Here is a 23,778-nt window from a genome sequence, read left to right on the forward strand (position 1 = left end):
AGGGTTAATTTGAATTTCATAATCATAAAACTAAAATTCACTCTATAAGTAAGTCAAGCTACTCGAGATTCATTTCGATAAAAACTCGATTTGTCTCGGCTTATTTAGAGCTCGTTTTCTAAACGAGTGAAACTTATAGATATTCAGCTTGAATTCGATATGAGTTAAGCTCGAGCTTGAACTCAAATTTGAAAAAATTTTGACGAACCAAGTTTGAACTTTTTAAAACTCGGCTTAACTTGGTTGCTTTACACCCCTATATACAGCAGTTCCTCAATTCTCATATTCAAGTCTTCATCCTTGAAGCAAAAGAAATGGACTTGAAAGGAGTTGCAATCGAGGTGTTGAATAACAAAATATGCTCATTATAAACTATAATCTGAAGAAAAAGATCTTAAACTGAAAATAGCCGGGAAGCTAATATGACAGCATTTTACTAAATCTTTTTCATGATTCATACATCTGATTATATGTGGGTGTATAAACCTGTGTAAGATACAATTCCAAGTATTCAATCTTTTGTCTGTCATGCTATGATAACTTTTGTATCTTCAGCAGTGCAGCATTTATTCTTGACAAATGGACGTCGCCAATATTACCATCTACAGCTGTCAGAAGTCAACCCAGGAAATGTATCTTGAACCTATAAGATGTGTTCACAAAACTGCATAGGCAGACATGCGAGTAAATAGTTTACATGGAGGCATCTGCAACTCGAAGGGTCTCATTTCCACAACTTGACACATTGGTCATGGCTTGCTGATGCAATCGTTTCAGCCTGTGGTGAGTCGGCCAGTGCAGCAATTAACCCACTATGCGCTGGGACTGACCATGTTTTGTTTCCCTCAATTGGATTCCATAACTCAAGTGACTGCAATAAAATTTGAGCAATCAGATTTCATCAGGAGGGAACAATATTTAGAATACCCCAATGAAAAGGCAAAACATAAGGGTGGCAGGTTTTACAGGCTCAGACACACATTACATCGTGCTGTATATGATATGTGACATATATTACACATTGACTTGCAGGGCAGCTGCTAGATGTGATACAGAAATGAGCTAAAGAAAATGCTGTTTTAATTCAACTAAAGTCTGCCAACAAATTCTCCGTTGGTTCTTAAAAATAAAAACATGAAAAACCTAAACTCTGCAGTATTCTGAAGGCAAGTTTTGAATTAAAAAAACAAGTATGGAATGCATGCTTAGTATTCTAGCAATACATTTTTTCTCTTATAGCTTTTCTTTCATGTCCTTGAAGAAATCCATTTCTCATTGCCAATTAGTAAATGGGAAAAAAATGACTAGCAACAAATATAAAGGGTCACCTCACTAAAGTGCAAAGTTCAAATTCAAAATAAGGGTATACGCACAAGATATTATCAGCCTCATGACATTACCAATATTAATATTATTAAAGAAGTAATTAACCTGGTAGCTGCCAATTATCAGGAGCTGTGAATATCCAGGATGAAAGGTGCATGATTGGAACTTGTTGCCATTTGAATGCAATTCACGAATGCATCTTCCACCTGACACAAGTGACCATATTCGTGCGCTGTCTGCACTAACAGATGCAATATACTTCCCACTTATATCCCAGGAAAGAGAAAGGACATCTTCGGCATGCCCCTGAAAAGACAAAGAACTTAGCCAGCTACCGAGCTTGGAAACAATGGGTGCACAGATGTGGCACAAATAGGACAATATCATTGTCAAACACTGGAGTCTTGAAGGATTACCTTCAAATTGAATTGGACACCAGTATCATTCTCAAAATCAATTACATTGATATTATTTCTGGTGGAAGTAGCCAATAACTTGCCACATTGAGGCTGGAATCTGACTTGCTTAGTCGCTCCCTTTGGTTGCTCCAGAGGAGATTCAGATAAGGTTAGGCTTGATAAAGTCTCAATAAAACATTAACTACCATCATCATCTTTTAAACAAAAGATTACAAAAGAATTGTCACTGTAACTAGACATTTCAACGAGAAACTATTCAAGAATTGCAAGTAAGGCCCAGAATATGAAATTTTCACAGGATATTTTCTGCTTATCCTTCTACCAATGAAGTGCCATAGGACATGTTACCATATAATCATGTAGCTTGGCATCTGAATGTTTCAAAGCATTGTGAAGTTATGCGAACAGGTGAGCAAACTTGCTCTTCCACAATGCATTTGCACACACATTTTCACACAATTTAAGTGGTAGCAAAGCTAATGAGCTGTGACAATGAATATACAAAGTCTTTTCAGTAATGGCACTTCAAAAATATTTGCAGAAACAAATACCTTTTCAAACATTATAAAGCAACTCCAGCATTCCTTGTGTTTAAGCATACATCCCATGAAAATATCCATTAGTAGGATTTATAACTTAGAGCATCCCTTGCTCAACAATATTATAGAAAAACATTCATGGGAACCTTTAGTTGTCTTTCAAATTCAAAATACATATTGAAGCTGAAAACTTGCACAAACAATAATAAAACCAAATAATTTGCCATTTCAGATATTAACATTCTGTAATGCTACCATCTAATTGTCATGAACACAAGGGTCAAGACTGAACCTTAGAAACATGTGTGCAAGCACAACGGTTGACATTCCATAATCGGATCTCATCATTACTATCACATGAGCAAAGCAGATCCACCTTTCTTGGATGGAAATCCAATGCCATCACTTGGTCAGCATGCCCAAGAAGCTTGAACAGTGGTTTGCTTGGCTGCAGTTCACATGAAAATGACAATATGTTAGTGCTTCACAGGAGTAATTAGTTAGCAGACTCACAACCTAAAAAGTTAAATTAGGAAAACTGTAAACAAATACATGAGATATATTTGAGTGTAAAACAGAAAGAAAATGAACTGCAATAAGCCTGGACTGAGTGTGTTCCAGGCATGGATGTGAAGATCCTTGTTTAATCCAAGGGCCCAAACTTGATATTGATTGACTTGCAAAAGTAAAATGAACAGATAACAGCTGGAAGAGCAAATAATATTTGTCAAAAGCACTGTGCAGCAGAAATACTTTAACTCCTCAATATCCATTTCCTTAATGTTACTTGGTTTTTAAACAGGGATCAACCCCCCCTCTCCCCCCCCAAAAAAAAAGATATTGTGCTATCACGATATAGGTAATGTGAAATATTAGAACCTTTTGTTTCTCATTATATATTCAATAAATTTTTACAGCTTTGGTACCCTCAAAATAAAATTTTCTAACTTAAATACACTATTATGACATTTTTTGAATATACAATTTTGGCCCCATCAAAATATATAAACAATGAGTGTAATTAATCATTTTCCAAATTTATTTTATATGTAAGATTGGCCCCCTCAAGAAAATTTTCTGACTCCACCCCTGTTTTTAACTAGCATATGATAATTCTATTGGGCAAATAAGTCAAGTTTTAATAGCTACCTTTTCCTGCAAAAGGTCCAACACAGTTATTTCATAGATTATTATGAGATGGAAGATACCACAATTTCATGTAATTTGATCACTTAGGCTCTATTTGTTTTGCGAAAAATAACTTATATATGAAAAATGCTTTTCATGGAAATTATTTTCTAAGATGAAAATATTTTCCATTGTTTGGTTACAATATTAAACTAATAATATGTGTTTATGTAATACATATATAAGTATTTTCATATTTTAATAAGATTGACAAAGTTAGAAAAATGGCTTCCTCTTTTAAAAAGAGGAAGTTATTTTCCTTAAAAATAGCTTAACTTTTCCTTTGACTAGGAAAATATTTTCTGTTTGCCTATTTTTCTGAATGGCCCAAATGATACAAAATGCGAAAAATATTTTCCAAGAAAATATTTTTCACAAAACAAATGGAGCCTTAATAATCAACACTGAAGGACCTTCTTAAAAGTAAAATGACATTATATATCTTATTTCTTAAGTACACGTGGGTTCAGAACTAAAACTCTATAAAACAACCAATATGTGGAATAGAATCTAAAAGTCCACATTTTACAGTAGAGGAAGCATTTAAACAACACTTCTGCCGGAATGTTCAGTTTTAAATACGTTTAACAAACCGCAAAATGACCAATATCTTGTTTGAACAGAAAGAGTTTCTAACCCTCCTTGCAACTAGCTCAAAATGATATAAGTATGATCCACAAGAATAGCATGGCATGATATTCCACATTGAAAATTTCATACAGATAACAGAAAGGAGTAGATATCAATAAATCAAAAGATGAGATAAACATCTGTTAGAAAAACAATAGACAAGCAAAAATTTGGAAAGGGGAAAAGAAGTGAAGAATATTGTTATACAGAGAAATATAACAAGGTATTGATTCTGTTAACAAGAAGAACAAAATTACAAATAAAATAAAATAAATTAAACAATCAAGATTAGAAGGAAGGGACGAGGAGTATTATTACTTTGGATGCATCCCATATTTGCAATGTTCTATCAAAGGAAGATGTGGCAAGTATGGTTGAATTTGGTCTAAACCGAACATCTGTAACCAGAAGTGAATGTCCTTCTGAAGAATTAACAAAATCAAAAGTTTGCATGTTCCAAATAGAAACCTGCCAGAGAATGAAATACACACCAAGTTTGTTGCAATAATTATGATTAAAAAGAGAAAGCTAAACTCAGAACCTGAAAGATTGATGATCTCAAAATACCTTCTTGTCATGGCCAGCACTGGCTAATAGTCTCCCATCAGATGAAAAATGACAGCATAACACCTTGCTTTTGCTTGAGTGAAGGCAACCAATCTCTTCAAAAGCAAAGCCTACAAGATTGTAACAAATCCTTATATAGGAATAGCCATAACGAATATCCAAATAACAACAATGCAGAAAAGTTATCATTTCCCTTTGACAGTTCTATGTTATACATATACTAGGTCAACTTCACAATAATGAATGGAGTATATCTGTCAAATTATTTTATTAATTATTAATTATATTCACCATTGACCCATGCTAACCTATGTTCGGCTCTGCATTTCCCACCCAGAGATTGCATAGAGCCATAGGCTTCAATTGTGAATTACCAAAGCATGAGGGCACATTCATAACATTAAGAGGCTTGTGAATCTTAAACAAATTAAATAATGTTCAAAATACTGAAACAATTGCAAATTACAAAAAAAAATAAGCATTCATTTCTCTTTAATATGATTTCTTCTAAGTAAAAAATACACTCTCTTGTTATTCTGGGAATTTGACATCAATGCTAGTTCTGAAAAAATGTCAAGCTTATCCCTTGCATAAAAATTTAGAGGATTAGAGGTCTGCGTCTAACAATACTATCATCTGATAATTGCAGAATGAAATGACAAATTATGGCAATATGATGAAAATTTTGTTTTCATCACACTTCTTTTTTTTTTTCTTTCTTTCCAAATACTCAACATTTCTTTTTTTATGTAAGATTATTTGTGTTCATAATCTATCATCCTTCATTAAGAATAATTTTGTGTATATAAGAGACTAAATATCATATCATATAAAATAAAGCATTAGACTAATTTTCAACTTTCTGTAATGAAGAAAATAACATTGGCAGTGATGACTTGGGCAAACAAGTTTAGGGATCAAGATTTGCTACACAAGTATCAAATTGTTATACAATTTTTTTAGGTACCCTTATCTTATAAGCCTAAGAAATTTACCTTTATGATCATTTTCACCACAAGCTGTAGAACTTCGTTTCACATTGCATAGAGGAGTGCCTTTGTCATCATCTTTGTCATCACTGGTGGACAAAAAGGATTCAACATTTTCATTTGCAGGTTTATCAACTTCAGCATTTGCACAACCCTATGAAATGCACATTCAAATAAAAATGCTACAATTAGCAAACTTCGTAAGTGCTTCGCAAAGAGTTTATATTAGCTGGATTAGGGAAAAAATAATTAAACAAAACATGATGGTATGATTTCTCAATCATACTTTGCAGTCTCTTTCACTTTGAAGGGACTGGCATCAGATTCATGCAATGGTAAAGAATGAAAGGAAAAGCCATCTTATAATCATATTGGTTTCTAAGGCATTTAACCTACGAAAATTTTGTCTCCAGTTCTTGAATACAACAATTTCCTTCTTTTTCTACCATTCTGATTGAAACCAGGTAATGTTAGAAGAACATATATCAGAAAGAATGGAAAACCATAGTACTTTGCATCAAATTGGGAAAGCATGACCATCTAGTTCTTCAATAATAAAAATGGATTGATGATTGTTAGTAGTAGTACCTCTGGTAACTGCTGCTGCAGATGCTGATCATGTTTGTGTCGATGCTCTTCAGTTTGTTTCATTTGGATTATCAACTAGTTCATCACAAAAAATAGTAAATCAAGAGAAAATTTATGAAACAGCAAAATAAGAACATTAAAAAGATCATCCAAACACATTTTATTCTGCTTGAGATTTTCTTTTTTTTCATCTCTTTCTAATTTGTATTGATTATAGGTGGAAATGGGAAGTTGGGGTAGAACAAAAGCATTGCACTTAATCTTTAATCTTTATGAATGCTATTATTTGGTAACCCCTTAAGGTCCAAAAGTACTCATTTCTACAAATTCCGAGTCACAGCCAATTAAAAAGGTCCTAAACCAATGTCTGAAGCCTACTTGAAAGGCCCTAACCCAATCTTTTTTATCAACAATCAAGGGAATTCTCCTCACAACCAAAACCAATGAGCTTGAAGGACATTATCTCGTCCCTGCGTTCAACATAGCCAATGCAGAATCATCAACCAATTCATTCAACCTATTCAATAGAGCTGTTGGTAAGTCATCATTGCACTGGAAAACTATTCATGTCAACTTGCTTTTCATATTGAACACAGGGAATGTTTGGTTGGTCTAAAAAATACCAGAAATTTCTTCAAGGAGTTCTTTGAATGAAACCCATGGGAAAGTTGCAGAAGATCTTTTTTTTCTCCTTCAATCATCTTTGATTCATTAACAAGCAGGCCAAGAGTTACACCATTGCTTGGCACTGGGCTACCCCCAGTTAAAGAAGCAATGCTTACTGGTCTTCATGATGCCTTATTATGTCATGTTTAAGATGCTTTTACATTGTCATATTTCCCTCATTTTTATAATGAATTTTTCTTTGTGTAAATAAATTGGCTGCCCTTAGTCACTGAATTTATATATAATAATCCAGAGTATTGTCCAACTGTTGGCATGCATCCAAATATTTACTTGGCTGTGACCTTTTACTCTAAAGTTATCATCATAAAATGGAAGCTTCTGCTGTTTGACCCATATTTGATGGGAAGAATGCTTCTCTGATACCCAAAAGAAATAAAATAAAATTTATTTTTTCAAAGAAGCTAGCCAGACGACATTAGATTATTTTCACTAACCTCTGCATTTTTCCCATTCATATTACTCTCGGGAAGTATCACGTTTTGACCATCAAAATTAGCAGAGCTTCCAGGAAAAGCAGATGTCAAGTTTCCGAATATAAGTGGTTGGAATTGACTCAATTGATTCTGCTGGTGTTGCTCTGCCAACATAGGAAACTGTTGTAGTTGGCTAGGTGTCTGCATAAGTGAGTTTGAAAGCAATCCATTCGATGGTGAAGGATAGCCTGGATTAACTTCTTTATTCACCCCTGTAAAGAAAGAAGTTAGGGATTAGAAATGACTAATAGAAACTTATCATGGCAGAAACAATTTACTTGTTATCTATTCAATTATATATTTTCCACTTTGTAGTCATGTCCATACTACAAAATGAAAAATGCAACTTCAGTGATCTACTACTTCAGTTATGTCCTGTATCCACAACTAAAAAAACACCTTGATATCATTAGACATGACAAGAAAATAATTAGAGCAAAATTATTTGTGGGCATACCACATGTCCTTTAAAGTTAGGGCTGCAAATGAACCAAAACATGCATCTCAAAAATTGGCTTGAATATTCAACCAAAATTCAGCTTGACTCTGCTCTTTGCAGCCCTACCTTTAATGACATATAATGCTAGTATCAGTCAAAACTTTACAATCATATAAATCATATTTTATATGAGAAAATATGTGCCCCAAGAATTATACCAAGAAAAAGTTAAACTGCAATAACCCATAGCCGGTAGTTTTTCCAAAGTAAATCATGATGTGAAGTTGCAGAGCTTCCAAAGGAAGAGTGCAAAAGCTAAATTAGGATCCAACAAACCTGCAGCATGGGATCTAGGTCTTGCAACTACCCCCTCTTGTACTCCTTCATGGAGAGTAGTGTCCATAGGATTAGATTGAATGATGCTATTAACATTTCTAGGTGGCTGTAAAAAGCAAAGCATTTAAACTTCATATAAACTTTAGCAATTTGGAATTCTAACTAACAGTTTGTAGATGAGGCCATACTCTCACCGTTAGTAGTTGAGCCTGATTCTGAAATTCCTGCTGCAGGTAGCTGAAATGACCAAATAGGTGTCAAAGAAAAGTATAAAAGAACACTGGCCTATGAATGCAATCCTCTTAATATGAAGGTACTTTTCACAACATTCCTATTTAATAGTTTGAGGCAAACATTGGTCCACATAACTGTGATAATATTGCTATACTCTTTTCTTTAAAATGTAAAGAAAATCTATGATAAACCATTACATTTTCACCCAAAACATGGGCTCTGCACTTGCATTATGAAATACAAGCATTTCCTGGAAATACCTTGGACTGATTGTGGCTGACTTTGACAGATTCAGCTTATTACCATGAAGTAGCAGTAAATTTGGATAAGAGTTGCTGATAGGATGCCTAAGATGCTGTTCTTCCTCTAACATTCTTGTAGGCAAAAGGCAAGTAGGAGGTTGCCCTAACATCCCGTAGCCAGGGCCAACCGGAAACTCTCCACACCTCTGCTGGTATATTGGTAATTTTGGCAGAATTGGACGCATGTTTTGTATCTCATTCTGTGTCATTTGTCCACCCTGCAAACCAAATAAAAAATAATACACCTTGGATGTGCCATCTTCAAACAAAAGCAAGCATCAAATTTTTTTCATTCAAAAAATTATCACCTTAACAGAGGACTTTGTCTTGGCCTCTTCATGTTTAAGTTGCCTAGAGGCATACACATCATAAAATAATGTCCACCATTCATGTAAAAACCCATCAAATGAATCAACCGCTGAAAAACAGATCATATCAACGATTAACAACTCTCTTTTTTTTTTTTTGAGATCAACGATTAAACAACTTGTTATTGGCAAAAGGAAACTATAAGGCTCATGTTACAATGCTAGATGAAAAAAAATAGGAACAAAGAGAACTCAGTTACTTACAATGATTCACATTCAATAGATCAGTCGGCATATTCTTAAAGAGAAGATGAAATATAGAATCTCTCGCTTTTAGGAAAAGAAAATTGTAAAAAAGAAAAAAGAAAAGAAGATAATATGCGACAAGAAGACTAACAAAATTGAGCATGAATTGGGGAAAAATTTAGAAAAGAAGATAATCAACATCAAGAGTTCACATAAATTGCTACTTAAAAACTTGCACATCCCCCTCTGCGCCCCTCCCCTAAACTATCGAATAAAAAATCTGAAGTCAATGAATTCATCGATAAAAACAGATTCAATTCATCAATAAACAAATTTAAAGAAAAAAAGATAATATATACTAAAGCAAGATCGCGTACCAACAGGGTTTTCACCAACATTTGCTTCATTTCTGAAAATTGCAGCTGTTTTGTGCAAGTTCCTTTTCACCAAATAATCATGCAAATACAAATCAAACCTATAACCCCAAAATCAAAGGAAACACAAGTTAAAGATTGTACACACTAAAGAGAAAATAAGGAAAAAGAAAACTAAGCGAAGAGCATCATTAGAGCGGATAAACTGACATCTTTTTAGCATCCCAAGAATCACCACAGTCCATGATCACCTTCTACTTCAATCAACCCCAACAAGCTAATAATCAAAGAAAGGAGTAATATAGTGACGTTACATATATGTCACGTAAAAACGAGAGAAAAGATGATGAAAAGAAAAATGCCTATGTGGGGATTATGAAACAGAATGAATTGAAGAGAAAACCACTCCACATGGGGTTTTTAATAGAAACACATGGAGAGAGAGAGACAGAGAAAGCAGATGATACCTGACTAGTGACTAGCTAAAGCAGCAAGTGACAGTGCCATGCAAAGGGAGGGCGAAAGAAAATGGACAAACAAACAAATTTGGCTTTTTCTGGGGGAAGATACAGACACACAGAGAGAGAGAGAGAGAGAGAGGATGGTCCACAGTGGGCTTATATACAACTACATTTCCGACTTGGATAAAGGTTCAACCTGCAGGTCGCGCTCCATTCCTCGTTTCCTCTACAGATGGTAGCTACAGATTATGATAGCGTACGGACGCTGTCGGCTACAGGTGCTCCACATTGGAAACGCTAATTTTATTGCATCTTTATTTATTATTATTATTATTATTATTTTAATCTAAATCCTTTGTCAGCGGACCAATCAAGTCATGCATTGTCATACGTAAATGGCATTATTGAAATTTTACTTTACCATTTTTAGGATAATTATAAATTTTTTTATAGATTCACCAAAAATTACATATTAATTTCTCTATTTTCAAGTTAAAACAATTAATTTATCAAAAATTAAGAAAAACAACTAATTTATCAAATTGATTTATATATATATATAAATTTAAATAAAAAAATTTTCATATATTATGTCATTTTATATTTAAAATTAAAAGTATCATACAAATTAACTAATGATATTAAAAGTAAAAATAAAAAAAATAGAACTACTTTAACATAAATTTAAAATTTACAAATTAATAATTTAAATAAAATTCACAAATTTACAAGTGCTAATAGGCCTTGATTTTCTGGTGATGGAGCAAAAATGGAAATTGCCCAAGTTAAGGAAAGTGATTCTATGTAGCATAAAAATGTGGGTTAGGTACAGAGGACTGTTGTTAGGATTGCATTGAGGCCTTCAGAGCAATTAGATTGTTAAAAATATATATAAATATTTAATTTAAAAATTAAAATAATTTTATTTTTATATAAAATTAAACTTATAATAATTGCATTTAATAAATATAGCTATCAAGTTGTCTATTCTGGCTTACAAGAAAAAAAAAATGTCTATTCTGGCACAATTATTGACCAATCGCGTCTTTCCATTTTTGGTATCAAAGAAGCATTGGCATTTGGCAACCAGCCCAAATTGAAGATTATTTATAACAGATTTTTTTTTCTTCCTACATTGTTAGGAATTTAACCCTTTGTTTGGATTGAGAGGTTGTAGTGGTAAAGGAAAATAAAGGATGATTTTAAGAAAATTTTACCTTATTTGGAAAGAAGAGTTGAGAAGGGATAAGAGAATTGAGGGTTTTTAGGAGGTTATTTGGGGGATTGGAAACTCCCCAAAACCCTCCAACCAATTTCTATCTGAGTGTTGAAAAAATTTTTATTTGTTGATTTTCTATATTGTCAATATCAATTTTAGAAGAAAGTCTTAATTATCCCTTCTTACTATAAAATAATAAGTTTTATAAAAAAAATAATTTTATGATTTTTATATTTAATTTTACCTTTCAATACAATCCAATCAGATTATAAAACCTTTATTTACCTTACTGTTGAATAATAAAACATGATTGCAGTTAAGGAAATTTCAAATTTATTATATAAGGATGAATTTAACCATCATTAATTTTAAGTATTTGTATTTAAATTTGTATATTTATTGTATATTTTTTAATTAATGTTGTATAAATTTTGATATTGATATTTAATTTAATGATTATTAAAATTGTTTTTTATTAATTCCAATTAATGCAAACAAATCTTTTTTTATTCAAATTAATGCAACAAACCTTTAGGGAAAGTAAAAACTATCTGACAGAATATTAGCTTTCTTTTTTCTTAAATCTTTATAAACTTTATAGGTATTTTCATGGCAAATTTACTTTTAATAATTTTATGTAAGAATAAGTTTAATAATATTTTTATTAAATATTTATATAAAATTTATCTATTTATGATTAAGATAACGAGTAATTAATCTCATACAAATCTTATAACAAATATTTAATTTAAAATTGATAATCTCATTTTATATATAAAGACAATCTTATAATAGTCTTCAGCTTTTCATAATTTCTATGGGAGAAGTAGGAATAATAAATGATTTAAGTTCATCATTAATTGCCTCGTATCTTCAGGTCTTTTTGTTCGACAATAACTTTTAAGGTAATTTTTAGTGCATTAATTTTAATTAAAATATTATCTTTCTTATTTATTCGGTAGTATTTGTAGTAGTATTTAAGAACTGAGGAAGTGATTTATGATAAATTATCCGAAACATTTTACTAGAGTCACAATATCATAGTCATAACACCACTAACAGTTATTTTTATTGAACACTTCTACTTTAAATTACAATATAAACAGCTAACCACTAATAGCTAATTATTAAAATAGCTGACAATTATTGGAACAACTAATATTGCCGTGAGACTAGTTCTAATCGAAGGTTAAACCAGTTGAGTTTCAATTCTGAAGGGCCAGGTCTAGTTGGCAGCAATTGGGACAATATCAAGATTCAAAAATCAAGATTTTCTAAGTTTATATATGACAATTACACAGAATTTAAGGCTGATATTGCTTCAGGGAGGCTAGGCATCAGATTTTATTCACTGTTAGAATAAAAGAGACTATTGGAGTTAAGGAACTATTGGAGTTGAGGAATTATTTATTGGTATACAGTGCAAACCATCCAAAATAAAGAATCAATAACAGCAGCTAAATCCCTTCCGGAACATCCTATAAAGTAGCAGGAGAGGCGTTGGCTTGCATCGATTCGTTTTCTTTGAGGTGACACTGATTTTTTTAACACAGTTCATTGCTAAATTATGCAATTTTAGGAATAGAGTCCTCGTACTTTGCCTCTGTTTACCACCCTAGAAAGCATTTCCGTGAAGAAAAGCATTACAATTTACAAGATCAACCCTCTTTGTTCCTTCTATTTTTTTTTTTCTTTGGCAATATGACCAAATGGAGAATATAAGATAGTTATTGATGCCATGAATTTCTAGATGGAGAAGTTAGGCATCTTTTCACATGCAAAGATAGGAATGGCATCCAAAGATTTACATGAATTAAAAAAAATAAATGGCAGGAGCTCTATATACATACTTTTTCCCAAACATTTGAAATCACCCTGACCAAGATGAAATTCTTGTTACAGCTTCCATGCTGCTCTTGTTTCTGTTTCATCAAGTCCAAAAAGGACAAAAATAAGGAAAAGGAAGGAAAAAGTGACTAAGAGAAGCAATTATGCCTGTCAAGATTTCCTCCTGAAAGCATGATTGAGGTCTACGGCGGTTTGCTTGCTGCTCTTTTAATCTTCTTTTCTTTATGCATTATGAATGAATCTATCATATATTGTAACTAACTCTTCATGTTAATGGCTATCAAGTAAAGTGTTACAGCTTTTTCCTTTGTTTGATGATGCCCTCACCTCTGCTGTGAATTTCTCTTTTGCTTACTTTCTATATTCGTCTGGGACACAGTCTATTTCTTGCATTTGATGTTCAACTGAAACCAAACCAATCTGAGAAAGAAACCTGTAGGGATAATACAACAATTCACGTTCAGGAAGTGTACAAATTAAGAAGTCTATCCGCTGTATATGATCATGCTCATCTGAACATTTTTTTTTTAATATAAATTAAAACGCATATCAAATGCATCACTTATATTATTTTAATAAAGTTCAAAATAGAATAAACAAATCCGTTTTCCTTATATTATCATGACTTGTTGCCCATTTATGGAATTGAACCATGTTCATGTCTAAATGCCCCCCAGTCACACTTTAGAAGTACAGCAAAGAAGCATCCAAGGGGACTTGCTTTCTCTAAACTTGTATGTAATACCCGGCTTATTAAAATGGCTGAACTACCATGAAATATATGGAATCAACAGGGCAAAATTAAAGAAACCCCAGAAGTAAAATCAGATAACAAAAGTCATGTTATTCCAATTTTCAAGAAAAATCATATAATTCATTCACCAAGAGCCCAACTAACATTTAAGGTGCAAATACCATTTACCAAAACAATACTGAACTCCACTCACACAATGAATAGACAACATCAATTCCAATGTTTCATAATGCAGTGACAAAGGCAGTAGCTTTTTATTTAATTTGAATAAAAAATTAATGGCATTAGTCTCAAAAGTCCATGGTTTTCAAACCTAGCCTGATAATTGGATCAATGAAAGCAAAGGATTAAGGATTTAAGGTTTAATTGGAGTCGAACCGCTATAAATTTATAATGATGTATTAAATTATATCAAAATTAATCTTTATTAAATTTTATAAGTAAATTATTAAATAATAATAGAAAAATAAAATAAATTAATTTTCATAAATCATTTTAACATTTTATTAATGTTTTATAATACAAGAAACAACCAGTTAATTTTATTTATCATAAAAAAAAATAAAAAGAATTTTAATGTCCTTTACATATAATGATCGAATCTATGTAAAACCCCTTTGAACCAGACTGGATTGACCACGTTACCGGTTATCCAAACAGCTCAAGGGTGTCAACCCTAGTTCTCTTCTAACAAGGGTTTTCAGCATAGATCAGACCAGCCATTGGTCCAAGTCCTAATTAAACCAGTCTGACCAGTTGGGTCAGTCCAGTACTAACAACTATGAGAAAACCACCACGGAGACAAGTTCAGACAGCAAAAGGCAATGTAAAACTTAAAATTATTGGGTGACTGGATCAAAAAACCTATCATCAGAGGAAACGGATACTATATAATTAACGTTTACTTGTAATCAAGATAAAATCCAATTTTTTAACTTTTAAACCAACCCAAGTTTAAACCTTTACTTGATACCAATTAATATTTAAAACTGCACATACACTCAATAAATATCAGGATCCAAAACTGCATAACACACATGACACCATTTCTCCATCTATCCAGCACCCAAATGAAGATTATAAAATATTTGGGATTTGAAAATTTGAACAGCTATGAATGTTCACAAGCCAGGCATGGCTCATGCAGCAAAGAAATTGGACATGAATATCTAGCATGTTGATATGTTCATGCATTCTGCTCTTTCAAGCTCTAAGTGGCATATCAGTAGCCAAAATTATGCCTTTCAGCTCAAGGAAGAGTTTATCAAGATTATTGATGTTGTCCCCAACACCTCACAGAATCACAGATACAAGCCTCAAACAGATAAAAACACTAAAATAAGAGACATTCCCTGCCAGTATTGTGCTTCCATAGCCTAACATTCATATGCACACATGGCCAATTTTCAGCCTGATTGGCATAAAGCAACAGCCACTGCTTTATTAGAGATCTAAATTTCTAATTTCTAATGTTGGTTTGTCAAGTAATGCTTCTTGGATCAGGTTGGCTAACCTTAACTTAACCTCAGAGTACCTTGCAAGGACTCTATTTCCAACTTGGAAGGATTTAAACTACTCAAGATGATATTTCAATTAACCATCCACGAGGCATTGCTCAGAAAGATTCTCCAGATGGCAGATGTATTAGTAAAAGTATGCCATCTATCACTTACAAGGAAAAGCAAAAACATAGATAAATTTGGGGTTGCATTCCATCCTGAAAATAGTATAGTATCAAGAAGTAGAAAAACAAAACATGGTCAAAGTCATACCTAATGGGGATTGGGGGGAAGGCATTGCAAAGTAAACAAACGCTTGGCAAAATCACTCAACAACCTTTACCGATGAGACACTAATGCTAAGATATGAGATACATAATCAAGCATAGAATGGTTTTATAGGAATTCTAAATCCATCCTCTTTAAATGAATTTTATTTATGGTCAAAACAGATTAAAATAACAACCCCTAGTTCTTAAAACTTCAGCAACCAAGGAATCATACAATGGAATAGAACAAACAAGAGATGCAACAAATTACAATAAGGTACTTCAAGCCAAAACCAAATTAATAATTTCAAGTGGGTCGATCAACCAACAATAACCCATGTGCAATTCACACAAGTCAGTCAAAAAGAGAGACTTGTTAGAGAATGATTACTTTACCAGCTAAGAAGCAAGAAAAGAGCGGCAGCAATTAGAACAAGAAACCCAACATGAAGTATCAAAGGAGAGTCGCTTGAAGAGAAGGCCAAGCCAAGCATTACAGCAAGGCAAGCACCCAGCATCAGAAACACTGATTTTAGTGTATTCCATGTAGGACCCTGAACATTAAACAACAAAAAGATTCAGTATTTACTAGAGTATAGATGAGTGCCCAGATAACTACGCCTACAAATATGAGTTTCAGAAACAGCACTAACGTTAACACCAGGAGTTAGCGCTCCTAATAAGACTGCTTTTGCCGATGATATGTCCAATTTCTTGTTCTCCATTTTCAGTTTTCAGCTTTAACTTAGATCTGCGAGTTGAATTTCAGGAGAGACCGAGAGAGGACTGGGAGATAGAGAGGTTGAATTGTGCCATTTGCCTGTTTGGACTCAAATGGATTCTCCAGGGTCGCCGTCTTGGCCCAGCTTTGGTTTTTTCCCCCAACAGTAGGGAACACGAAATTTAATTGGCATAAAATTCAATTTGGTCCCTGAACTTGCAACCCCTATCAAATATTGCCCAAATTAAAATTTTCAGCCTTATTAAATACAAGTACTTCAGCTGGACACAAGACACATGATGCATAGTAAGGCCCAAAAATTAAATAGGTAAAATTTATATATTTATTTTTAAGTTCATAATAAATTTCGTCTAATTAAAGTTTTATTATTATTAAATTATGAATATATGATGAATTTCATTACTAATAATTCAATGCATGAAATTAATTAGAAGTGTGATGCGATATAATTTAATTATAAATGGTATTGTACTATAAGAGTGATATGCAAATATATATAAGAAAGAGAAAATTATATTGGATCACCAGTAAGCTTTGACATAGTAATATTGAAGACAATTACAGGGTTGTGAAGTTTCGAGCTCGATTTCCATTTAGAGCCATTTTAAAAACAGTGAAGAAGTAAGCGTATCGTATCAACAAGGCATGATAAAATTTCCACAATGTTAGAACGGCAGAAATTTTTTCTATAGACATCCTTAAGCTCTTCTTTCCAACGAAAATACTCTATTAGACAACATATGTACACATCCCATTAACAGACATTTAAAGTTATAAACCCACATAAATGACCATTTAAGGCCTACTATATGCTGAAAAAAAATAAATAAAGCCTCCTAAGCATTTTGTGGCAATGAAGTTCCAATGAAAGTTGTGCAGCCATGTGAAAGGCTCATATTCTATGGTCATATGAAAATTTCAACTTCCCATATATGCAGGACCTCTCAAGGTTGGATCTTGCTGGAGCAGCCATTCTTTCTCCTTAAGAAACTGCAAAAGAGGCTCAGGCTCATTCACAGCACCGCACCCATAAGGGCTTGGTCTTTGATAACCAGGATAGGGCTTGTCCCTTCTGTAGTCAACATTGCCATAAACAGGAGGAAAACCTGAATGCAACGGTGGGCTCTCCTCATAAATCAATGGATTAGTAGCCAAAGGAGCTCCAAATTGATCAAAAAGACCAGACCTGGACATATCATAACCATAGAGGTTTCCTGAGTTCACAGTAGCATATGAATGTACTGGCCATGTTTGACTTGTGGTCCGCTCAAGATTATGATTTTCCCTGTATTGACGAAGCCATTCAGATGAAGTCATTCGACGCAATGGTGGATATCCATCCACCAAACCAGGGATACCAAGACCATAATCAAGTGGCTGCTGAGAACCTGTCCAATTTGAATAGCTGCTCACTTGTGATGCATCAAAGAAATTGTTTGTTCTGTTGATGTTTCCCAAGCCATTGTAGTCAGAGAAGGTAGATTGAATGCCATTAAACCAAATAGAATAATCAGGCAAGAGTGGAGCAGAAGGCAATGGTGCTGAATAAGCAGGAGAAGAGTTATGCATGGTAACAGCTTCATGCCCTAAACTAATGACAGAATTCTCAGCATCACTGATGAAGAGATCATTAAGTGATGCAGATGCTATTTCCTCAATAGGCCGCATTTTATTCATCTCTCTTTGCCCTTTCGCTCTATCATTGCTCAAACTTCCTCTATTGAGGACCCAAGCATTGAGTGAGGGTGGTCCGGCAGAGATGGAGGTGCTGAAAGAGAAAGGCCCAGAAGAAGAAATAGAGAATTCTGAAAATGGGTGTGCTACAGCATCCTTTACAAGAGGCTCCTGATGTTGCAATGGCTTGTTGCGCCTAAAATTAGTGAGATCAGAATGGAATGCTGAAGAATCACCCTGGACCTGGTTTTGTGCTATTAGCAGTGAAGTCGCACGTCGCAAACATTCATCAGCAGGTACTATCTGGTCCAATTTATCTTCTGGAGTCGTTTGATCATTAGCTGCAATACCATTATAAATTGGTGCAGAATTATATCTTGTGAGAGGCTTGAAGAGAATGACTTCTTCCTCCTCCACAGCAACAGACTTGCTGATTACATGAGAGTTATTTGGTTTCTCCTCAATCTTCTCAGATCCCTCCGTCATTTTGTGAATATGCTGATCAGAATCATCCACTTCCACATTACCACAGGACTCCACCTTATCTGTTTCTTTCTTGTTTGCAAATTTATTCAACTCTGGTACATAAAATTTTCTTCCAGATTTATCATAGCAGATCCACTTCCGATCACCATTTGATCTTTCTGCTATCTTGATTGCAGCATTAATAATGCGTTGAGCACGGCATTCAGTGCCACATTCATAACTGTCTGCATGTCCCCAGTGGCTTGAAAAATCTAATGACACATGAGAAGAAGCTAATGGTGCGAAGCCCCTCAGCTCATAGTCTTCCCACAGAGCAATGCTGCATGGAGGCTTGACTTCACCCTTGTTAATATCAAATCGCTTCAGAAGTTCAAGATAAACACCGAAAAAATAAGATATAGCACTTGTACTTTTTTCATTAGATCCATATACTTCTGCTTCATCAAGAATGCTCTCCAGCCACTCTGAAAACACAAGTAAAGCTGGTAAAAGGGGACAAGAGTCCAAGACATTTGCCTTCAAGCATCTTTCAGCAAGGCGTCCCATGAAAATGAATGTAGCAGTCAATGCCTCTCGTATCAACTCAAACTGATGCATATCATTCTTGTTCTTTGAATCTCTTGCTTCTGGGCTCCTTATCAGATTCTCAATGACAAAGATAAATACAGAGACAACTTGAAGATTCCGAAAGGGACCGCTTCTTGCTGAATCCATACGCTGATAGGATTCCATTGCAGCTTTTAATTGTACATCGCCTAGTGCCATCAATGCGTCCAGCTCTTTTATAGTAGAAGCAAAAGTAAAAGGGAAGTCCTCCAAACTGCCTCACATTAAAAAGCGGCAGAAAGATCAAAAGTTGAGTATAAATTTTCTTGGAAGTTCTAAAATGTAGAATTTACAACATCAATTGCATAGAAAAAGCACAAATCTCTAGAACATCACAGGTTGTGATCTCTGGCAAGGGAAAAAGAGTTGATAATCTAACTACTCAAAGTTGAAAGGAATCTGCTTAATTCAATGGTTTACTATTTGTAATATAAATAATTATTTAAAAAAAAAAAATCTCTTTTCCTGCCAGGCTGCTACCATTCTTGAGGCAGAGTTCCCCCACCGGGCTAAGGGCAGGGACAGATTAATCCTCAAGGTTGGGTAAAATTCCCATCTCTACATCTTAACCAGAAATATGGTGACGTTTTCAAATGAAAGTTCATCAAATATTATTACAGCTCATGATCCATCTGAAAAGGCAATATCTATAGTTTGCTGGCTAACAATCCAACAAATATGTTTTTCTGCTAACTAAAAATATTTTTTCACTTTCATGCAATTAGGAATGCAATATATTTTAACACCATAAGAAATTTAACAAATTTCTAATGAATCCACCAAATTATCGATCAGATCTCTGAAGTTAAATACCAGTTTGCACATTTAATTTCACCTAAGTAAGAAAAACTATCATGGTAACTACAAGCTAATGCAGGGAAGACTATTACTATATTGAACTTTTTACTAACAGAGTGGGAAAAAAATATCGCTACAGGAACAAAAAGGCTTAGAACTTAAGAAATCATAAATTACAATTACATAACTGAATTTAGAAGAAACAAGTTTTCTAAAAGAAAAACGTGCTTCAAATTACCTGGATTTTATGAAGAAGAAACTTATTGTTCTAATGAAAAGAGGCCATAAATGCATTCCCCTCAAGCCTTCATCCTGTGCTTGTACCATCTTGCAATTTGATGGATCATTAGTTGATTGAGATTTGATCTGGATAGTACTTTCAAAGGGATTGAAGAAATCAAAGTGGGCCTCAGCAGAAAGGGAATGTAAGTGGGATGACCTGTTCTGCAAGATCATATGGAGCCATCAAAAAGGCTTAAGAATAAACATCAACATCAACATCAATCTGTAGATGATAAAATTTATATGAGAGGAAGAAGAAACTGGATCTTACTCTTTCAAACAATAAAATAAGGTTATTCCATGCATCCGGGAAAGGCTCCCTAACAGCCAAGCTTCTTATGCAGTGGTACAATGCTAGGAACTCATCACCGACATATGTTGCCAACACTGCCAACTACAATGAAAATAGTGTGTTATAGATACAAATAAAAACCATGATTATAATGTGCTATAGACACAAATAAAAACCATGATTATAACTTTTGGAGCATACAAAGTTTGAACAGCCATGAATTTCTCAAGATTAAGCACGTAACTGAAGTAAATCTACAAGAGATATCATGATAAGGAAGTAGCCTAAAACTACCTGATTTTGGGGGTTTCCACTGTGTGGCCAAATCTTTGTAGCTTCCAAGTAATGTGTAACTGCAACTGACCAGTTCTGGTTCTGTATGTCTGACTTTTCACATTGCTCTCGGTATCTAGCAAGATCCCCAAGACAAACTAGAAATCTATGGCATAAGAATTGCAATTTCTGCATTTTTTTGGGTTCAACAGAAGCAGAATTTCCACCTCTTCTACAGAACAAAAAGTCTTCTGGGAGCCCATAATATCTTTTAATTTTTATGATCAAATTCTGATAAAATCTAGTTGCTTCTAAGAGAAATAACTTAAACCCTTCTACAGGATTGTCATTGCTTCTCTGTACAGCAGCTCCACTTTGTGTTGCCATAGATTTGTTAGCCTCTTCATTAACAGAGCTTTTCTTTATTCTTTTACGAAATTCATCAATATGCCTATAGTGAAGCTTCCATAAAGAGTATTCAACATCTTGAAGTTCCGCCACTTCACGGTCACTAAGGATGGTTTTCTCATAACTAGCACAAACGTTTTTGTACAAGGCTTGAACATCAGAGTGCAATATACCTTTGGTATGGATCGATGTCAACAACTGTTTCTCTACATTAGCAACCTAAAACCACCACAATTTCAAGAATCAATAATTAAACTTGAAAGAACAAGAAATTTTTCTGTGAAGTATGAAGGAATTCCATGCAAAAGAAACTGCAGAAATTCACCTCAATAGGAATACTCGATTTTTCTTTTTGATCCTTAGGGGGAGCAAGTGAATTAGTATCCATGATTGGAGTTGGAAAACCTCTCTAGCCTGCCATTTACATAGACATTGAAGGAATTGTAAATCAACCACTAAATCACAGCTCAAGACATTTAAATATGGATAAAACTCAAATCAACAGAGAAGCAATCTAACCCATGTATTCTATTTCTAAAGTCCAAACTGCAACGATACATCAAAGAGTGAGTAGTCCTAAAATATGTCCAAGTTAATTAATCACAGGAATGAAATAGGTTTGATTTTGTTAAGTATTCAATAGCATCATATATCATAAATCCATCCTTTACAGTGATTCGCCACAATAGGAAAAAAGAAGAAGAAGAAGAAGGGGAGAGAGAGAGAGAGAGAGAAGGGACTCCCTGCCAGAAAAGTAACAATAACTCTAACCAGCAACTCATACAGAATCCTAAGCATATGTCTTGCTAAATTAAAGTTTTTCCCTTAAGAGCATTCGAATTCACTTGAAAACATGAAGAATATTTGGCATATGAAACACCAAATGAACTTTAACCCATCTCGTTTCCACTGTATTTAAAGCCAAAAAAATTATGCTCCTGAAGTAAAATTTAGCAAAAGCCCAAAATTATAGAATCGATCCAAGTTTTACATCCCGTTACCGACACTCAAAATAAAAAAATTGACCAGCTATATTTTCCCCAAGCATCCACAACCATTGGGATATCAAATCCTAGATGCCCATAAGCTAATCAGTTAATTAACCAAAAAAAATAAATTCTTTATCACCTGAAAATGTTTCTGAGAAGCAAACTGCAAATGAATTATAGAGAAAATCCTAACAAAATAAGACAAACTAACAGTGAAAACCATAAGAACAACAGTGAAAGAAGCCCACATCAAATTAAGCAACATGGAAAGCTCCAAGAAAAGATTTGTTAACATTTGAGGATCATATGGATAAGCAAAAGAAACAAAGAAACCAGAAGAACTGTTCCAGGAGAAAAAAAAAAAAAAAAAGGAAAATGGTACCTGAAGATCATACAGAGTCAAAAACCATCAACAGTAGAGCTTTATTAAAGTTAGTAAGCTGCAACCATTGCTTGAAACTAAAATTAAGACCAAAATCACCAAGCAAAAGCACAGAAATGATAGAAAGAGAAAAAAGGGGAGAGAGAAGCGCCTGGATAGGTAGTAGCAAGAAGCATTTAGCCACTTGTCCTGCTCTGTTGTGAAACAGACAAGGTGGCTGATTATAATGAATTTATCCTATATACAGCGGTCTTAGTATACTAATTCTGGAATAATACTAGTAAAAAAATACAAAATAATGTTAGAAAAGAATAAAAAAATGAAGGAAAAAATAGTTTTTTGGAAAAAAAAAAAAAAAGGAAGGAATGAACAAATGTCTGCTATGCTGATGATTATAATCATCAGTTTCTCTTGACTAAAAATGAGAGGATGCCTTGAAATCTAAGCTAAGATCATCTTTTTGCCTTTCAATCTTTATTAAGATGCCACTTTAAAAGTCCTTATTTCAAAGGTTTATAACATTGTTTTGTTGATGGTTTTTCTAAGGATAATTAAAATCTCACACTAATTTAAATTAGATAATATGCTTTTTATATAATTTTAATATTTTTTCCTTCTTAAGTTAAATTTTAGAGTGAATTAAATTGACCTATTTTCTTAAAAAAAATATATTCTTTGTAAATAATATATATATATATATATATATTAGAAGAGAGAAATGATTATAATTAATATAATGGTAATAGTTTTTAGTATTTTAATAATTATAAGGGAAGAGAGTCAATATGATAGCTAGTTAGCTACAGATATGAGTAAAATGGTGGTGGGTGGGTGGGTGGTTAGATCATGTTGCTGTCAAATACTAACAGAAGTCATTGTATGTGCCTGTTCATCTACAGGGATGGAAGGATGTAGGAATTTTCTCCAAATTAATTTTCAAATCAAGTTGTTTTGAAAAATCTTCTGTAATAACTCCATTGTCATCAAAGGTCTCCAAAAAATAATAATAAAAAAAAAAGCTTCATTGTCATTAATTTTTTATTCTTAAACATAAAAGTATTTTATTATAATATAAACAATTAATTAATTAATTATATAATTTACTTTTAAGTATTGCCACTAATTTTATATAGTTACATTCACTTAAATAA

The 23,778-nt window shown here is 33.5% G+C and overlaps 3 protein-coding genes across 5 annotated transcripts; all 3 read right to left on the reverse strand.

Moving 5' to 3' along the window:
* Positions 1-394: 394 nt before the first annotated feature.
* On the reverse strand, positions 395-10,040 carry LOC110655385 (transcriptional corepressor LEUNIG). The gene is made up of 16 exons (XM_021811684.2): positions 9,856-10,040; positions 9,649-9,746; positions 9,026-9,135; positions 8,676-8,935; positions 8,376-8,418; positions 8,182-8,287; positions 7,368-7,618; positions 6,247-6,321; positions 6,055-6,108; positions 5,665-5,812; positions 4,670-4,779; positions 4,421-4,570; positions 2,577-2,732; positions 1,743-1,862; positions 1,432-1,632; positions 395-871 (listed from the first exon to the last, which is right to left on the reverse strand). The coding sequence occupies exons 1-16, from the start codon at positions 9,888-9,890 to the stop codon at positions 725-727; spliced, it is 2,064 nt and encodes a 687-aa protein (XP_021667376.2). The 5' UTR covers positions 9,891-10,040; the 3' UTR covers positions 395-724.
* Positions 10,041-13,068: 3,028 nt separating this feature from the next.
* Positions 13,069-16,585, reverse strand: LOC110655367 (uncharacterized). Its single transcript, XM_058130273.1, has 3 exons — positions 16,349-16,585; positions 16,092-16,249; positions 13,069-13,606 (listed from the first exon to the last, which is right to left on the reverse strand). Exons 1-3 carry the CDS (start codon positions 16,418-16,420, stop codon positions 13,525-13,527), a joined length of 312 nt encoding a protein of 103 aa, XP_057986256.1. The 5' UTR covers positions 16,421-16,585; the 3' UTR covers positions 13,069-13,524.
* Positions 16,586-17,102: 517 nt separating this feature from the next.
* LOC110655366 (nonsense-mediated mRNA decay factor SMG7-like) lies at positions 17,103-22,984 on the reverse strand. 3 transcript variants are annotated; one of them, XM_021811664.2, is made up of 6 exons: positions 22,628-22,984; positions 21,582-21,670; positions 20,870-21,475; positions 20,555-20,677; positions 20,240-20,445; positions 17,103-19,417 (listed from the first exon to the last, which is right to left on the reverse strand). In XM_021811664.2, the coding sequence occupies exons 2-6, from the start codon at positions 21,642-21,644 to the stop codon at positions 17,356-17,358; spliced, it is 3,060 nt and encodes a 1,019-aa protein (XP_021667356.2). In that variant the 5' UTR covers positions 21,645-21,670; positions 22,628-22,984; the 3' UTR covers positions 17,103-17,355. The 3 variants fall into 3 exon arrangements, with proteins under 3 accessions (XP_021667356.2, XP_021667358.2, XP_021667357.2); XM_021811666.2 differs by lacking the exon at positions 22,628-22,984 and adding an exon at positions 22,385-22,535; XM_021811665.2 differs by lacking the exon at positions 22,628-22,984 and adding an exon at positions 21,776-22,348.
* Positions 22,985-23,778: the final 794 nt, after the last annotated feature.

Source organism: Hevea brasiliensis, chromosome 11 (assembly GCF_030052815.1).
Source record: "Hevea brasiliensis isolate MT/VB/25A 57/8 chromosome 11, ASM3005281v1, whole genome shotgun sequence".
Classification (NCBI taxonomy): Eukaryota; Viridiplantae; Streptophyta; class Magnoliopsida; order Malpighiales; family Euphorbiaceae; genus Hevea; species Hevea brasiliensis.

Excerpts from the sequence above, each read along its gene's own strand:
- LOC110655385 (XM_021811684.2), bottom strand. The coding sequence starts at position 9,890 with ATGGACTGTGGTGATTCTTGGGATGCTAAAAAGAT. Across the intron at positions 9,747-9,855 it reads TCTTGGGATGCTAAAAAGAT|GTTTGATTTGTATTTGCATG; the intron begins GTCAGTTTATCC and ends TTGGGGTTATAG. Across the intron at positions 5,813-6,054 it reads GAACTGGAGACAAAATTTTC|GGTTGTGCAAATGCTGAAGT; the intron begins GTAGGTTAAATG and ends TGCATTTCATAG.
- LOC110655367 (XM_058130273.1), bottom strand. The coding sequence starts at position 16,420 with ATGGAGAACAAGAAATTGGACATATCATCGGCAAAAGCAGTCTTATTA. Across the intron at positions 16,250-16,348 it reads CGCTAACTCCTGGTGTTAAC|GGTCCTACATGGAATACACT; the intron begins GTTAGTGCTGTT and ends TTTAATGTTCAG. Across the intron at positions 13,607-16,091 it reads CTTTTCTTGCTTCTTAGCTG|GTTTCTTTCTCAGATTGGTT; the intron begins GTAAAGTAATCA and ends TTATCCCTACAG.
- LOC110655366 (XM_021811664.2), bottom strand. The coding sequence starts at position 21,644 with ATGGATACTAATTCACTTGCTCCCCCTAAGGATCAAAAAGAAAAATCG. Across the intron at positions 20,446-20,554 it reads TTATTTTATTGTTTGAAAGA|AACAGGTCATCCCACTTACA; the intron begins GTAAGATCCAGT and ends ATGATCTTGCAG. Across the intron at positions 19,418-20,239 it reads TTCTTCTTCATAAAATCCAG|TTTGGAGGACTTCCCTTTTA; the intron begins GTAATTTGAAGC and ends AATGTGAGGCAG.